The sequence below is a fragment of the Ochotona princeps genome, chromosome 3, assembly GCF_030435755.1.
Source record: "Ochotona princeps isolate mOchPri1 chromosome 3, mOchPri1.hap1, whole genome shotgun sequence".
In the NCBI taxonomy this organism is placed as follows: domain Eukaryota; kingdom Metazoa; phylum Chordata; class Mammalia; order Lagomorpha; family Ochotonidae; genus Ochotona; species Ochotona princeps.
The window spans coordinates 27,010,199-27,012,593 of NC_080834.1; the positions used below are offsets into that span (position 1 = coordinate 27,010,199).

The following is a 2,395-nucleotide window of genomic DNA, read 5'->3' on the forward strand; positions in this document are numbered from 1 at the left end:
CCCTTCCAGCCGCGGGCAGCTCTACGCACCCTCTGCGAAGGATCTGAGGGCACTGTGCCCACATCTGGGTTTGCCTTGGACCACCAGGGTAGGGCTGCCCCGGAGAACACAGGGTGGCTTGCCAGGTTGTCTCTCGGTTGTCTGCTCTTAGAAGCAGGTGTGACATCCCCTCCCACGGGAGGGCCTGGCCAACAGGCCGTGAATCAAGGTCACCTTGGAGGAGACTCCCCGCGATAAGGGAGGAACCTTCTGCGTCTCCCTCCAGCAAGATGACTACACTGCACTTTCTCTATCCGACTTGTCACCCAGCCACAGTGACTTGTTACCTAGCTATGCCTCCGTGCACAATCAGGGCAGGGCTGGGTCTCCCTTAGGCAAATGTTATCTCATACTCCTTCAGCAAACAGTGGGTGCCGCATAAAAGCATAAAACCCAAGTCTGGATCGGGCCCCCATCCCTGGCTGGAGAGCAAGCAGAAGCGCCATGCACCCCAAGGCGGCCTGCATCTTGCTCGTGGCCCTCGTGCTGGCCCTCGGCTGCCTGGCCCAGGAACAGCAAGGTAAGGCTGCCCCTCTGGCTTCTCCCAGGTCACGGCCAGCCAGCTGCCTTCCCTGCCCTTGGCCTCTACGAGATGACCCAGGCAGGTGCAGCAGAGCGAGCTGCAGGGCCCATAGAGACCTCAAGCAATTCCCCAGGCTGGTCCTGGCTTGCCATGTTGATGGAGCACTCTACCACCTTTAGTATACCGTAATTTGAACGGGTCTTTCAGAGGTCAAGATAAGTTCACCCCAGGATGGCCAGAGCCACACAGCGAGCCTCCATGTGCCACTGGTGGGAGCCAGGACCACCTCTGCTCTCCTGTGTGCTCCTATCTCTGCCCCAGCTTGGCTGGCCTCATCTTTCCTGTGAACTTGACTTAGCCTTGCTGCTGCAGACTGGGGCAGCTCCCCAGGGTGTCGAGAGGGTGCAGCTGGCTGCCACGTGCTGAGCTGTTTGCCGGTGGGGTCACAAGGGGGTGGCAGCCAGAAGGAAGTGCTGGTTGACATCCCCCCTTGGAGGGTTGCTGCAGAGGTGTGGGGGAAGAGAGTGAGGCAGTGGCTTCCAGTTGGTGACCGCTCAGGATGGACATGGCTGGAGCAGCTGCGCAGGAAAGAGGCGGGATGGTGTGGGAGCTTCCAGAGTCCACAGCAGGACCCCAGGCCCAAGGGCGTTGGGCATAGTGGAGGTGGAGTGGGTCATCTTCTTCCCGCCCTCTGCTTCTGAGACACAGAGCCAGGAAGGAAAGTGTTCTAGATCCTTCTATTACCTGGCACTGCCAGCCAGCCCCTGGATTCCCAAGGGGTCTGCTTCCTCCACCTGCACATCCCAAGTTCAGACCCTGATGGATGACCTGAGGATGCCCTGGCATCTTCTGGCCTTCAGCCCCGCATCCTGGGCCTTTGTTTCTGGCTGCAGAGACATGCACCATGACCCCTCAGGAACGGATCAACTGTGGCTTCCCCGGCGTCACGGAGTCTGAGTGCAAGAGCAAGGGCTGCTGTTTTAACAGCGACATCACTGGCTTCCCCTGGTGCTTCTACCCCGTGGCTGTCGACAACCCTGTTGAAGGTAGGGACATGTGGCCCTGGGTGGGGGCGGGGCGGCTGCCGAGGGCCAGCTGTGTGGCCTCCAGGCTGAGCTCCGCTCCGGGGAACCACCGGGACAGTGCTGGGTGGCCTGTTTCCTGGGTCTCTCTTGCCTGTGAGCTAGTGCACCCCAGCTCGCTCAGGGCACAGGGCGGTGGGGCGGGGGTGGGTGTGAGAATTCACAAGAGAAAAAAAACCTGGACTCTCACTGCCCTGTCTCCCCTCCCACTGTAGAGGAGTGCCCCTTCTAGCGGCCCACCTGTTCGGACGCCCCGCTGGGACCTGCCTGTGTGTCTCACCCACCTGACCAACTGACGGGTGCTGGTCGTTGTGTGCCTGACACCGGTGCTGAGTCCTGCATGGACAGACCCCAAGACCCCTCTCAGTCTGCTCCTCGGGTTTCTAGTCCCTCCATTGGTCTTGAAGATTAAAAAAAGATGAATGTGGCTCCATGGCCCTTGTCTTTTTTTAAAAAGCAGAAATGAGTTGAGGTTTCGATTTCAGATCCCAGAGGGAGAGCTGTGTTGGGGCTGGGAAAGGCGGATCTGTGCGGGAAGGGCAGGGCAGGGAGTTTGGGAGTTTGGGAACTGCTGTTCTGAGTCGGCTGGGTGGTGACAGGGACCCTGGACAGCGACACCTCAAGGTGTGCCCACATACACCTGGGGGAGGGGAGCCAACACGTCACCTGTCACCACCATGGGTGAGGCAGGAAGATAAGGCGCACATCAAAGCTGCCCACTCCATCCTGGGGTCAGAGGCACCTCCAGCAC

At 59.9% G+C, this 2,395-nt stretch overlaps 1 protein-coding gene across 1 annotated transcript; it reads left to right on the plus strand.

Moving 5' to 3' along the window:
• The first annotated feature begins 309 nt into the window (after positions 1-309).
• Positions 310-2,077, plus strand: TFF1 (trefoil factor 1). The gene is made up of 3 exons (XM_058661217.1): positions 310-559; positions 1,456-1,608; positions 1,860-2,077. Exons 1-3 carry the CDS (start codon positions 484-486, stop codon positions 1,874-1,876), a joined length of 246 nt encoding a protein of 81 aa, XP_058517200.1. The 5' UTR covers positions 310-483; the 3' UTR covers positions 1,877-2,077.
• Positions 2,078-2,395: the final 318 nt, after the last annotated feature.

What these genes read in the sequence shown, in the direction of transcription:
- TFF1 (XM_058661217.1), top strand. Translation starts at nt 484, where the DNA reads ATGCACCCCAAGGCGGCCTGCATCTTGCTCGTGGCCCTCGTGCTGGCC. An exon ending in CCTGGCCCAGGAACAGCAAG is followed by an intron (nt 560 to 1,455) that starts GTAAGGCTGCCC and finishes TTCTGGCTGCAG; the next exon opens with AGACATGCACCATGACCCCT.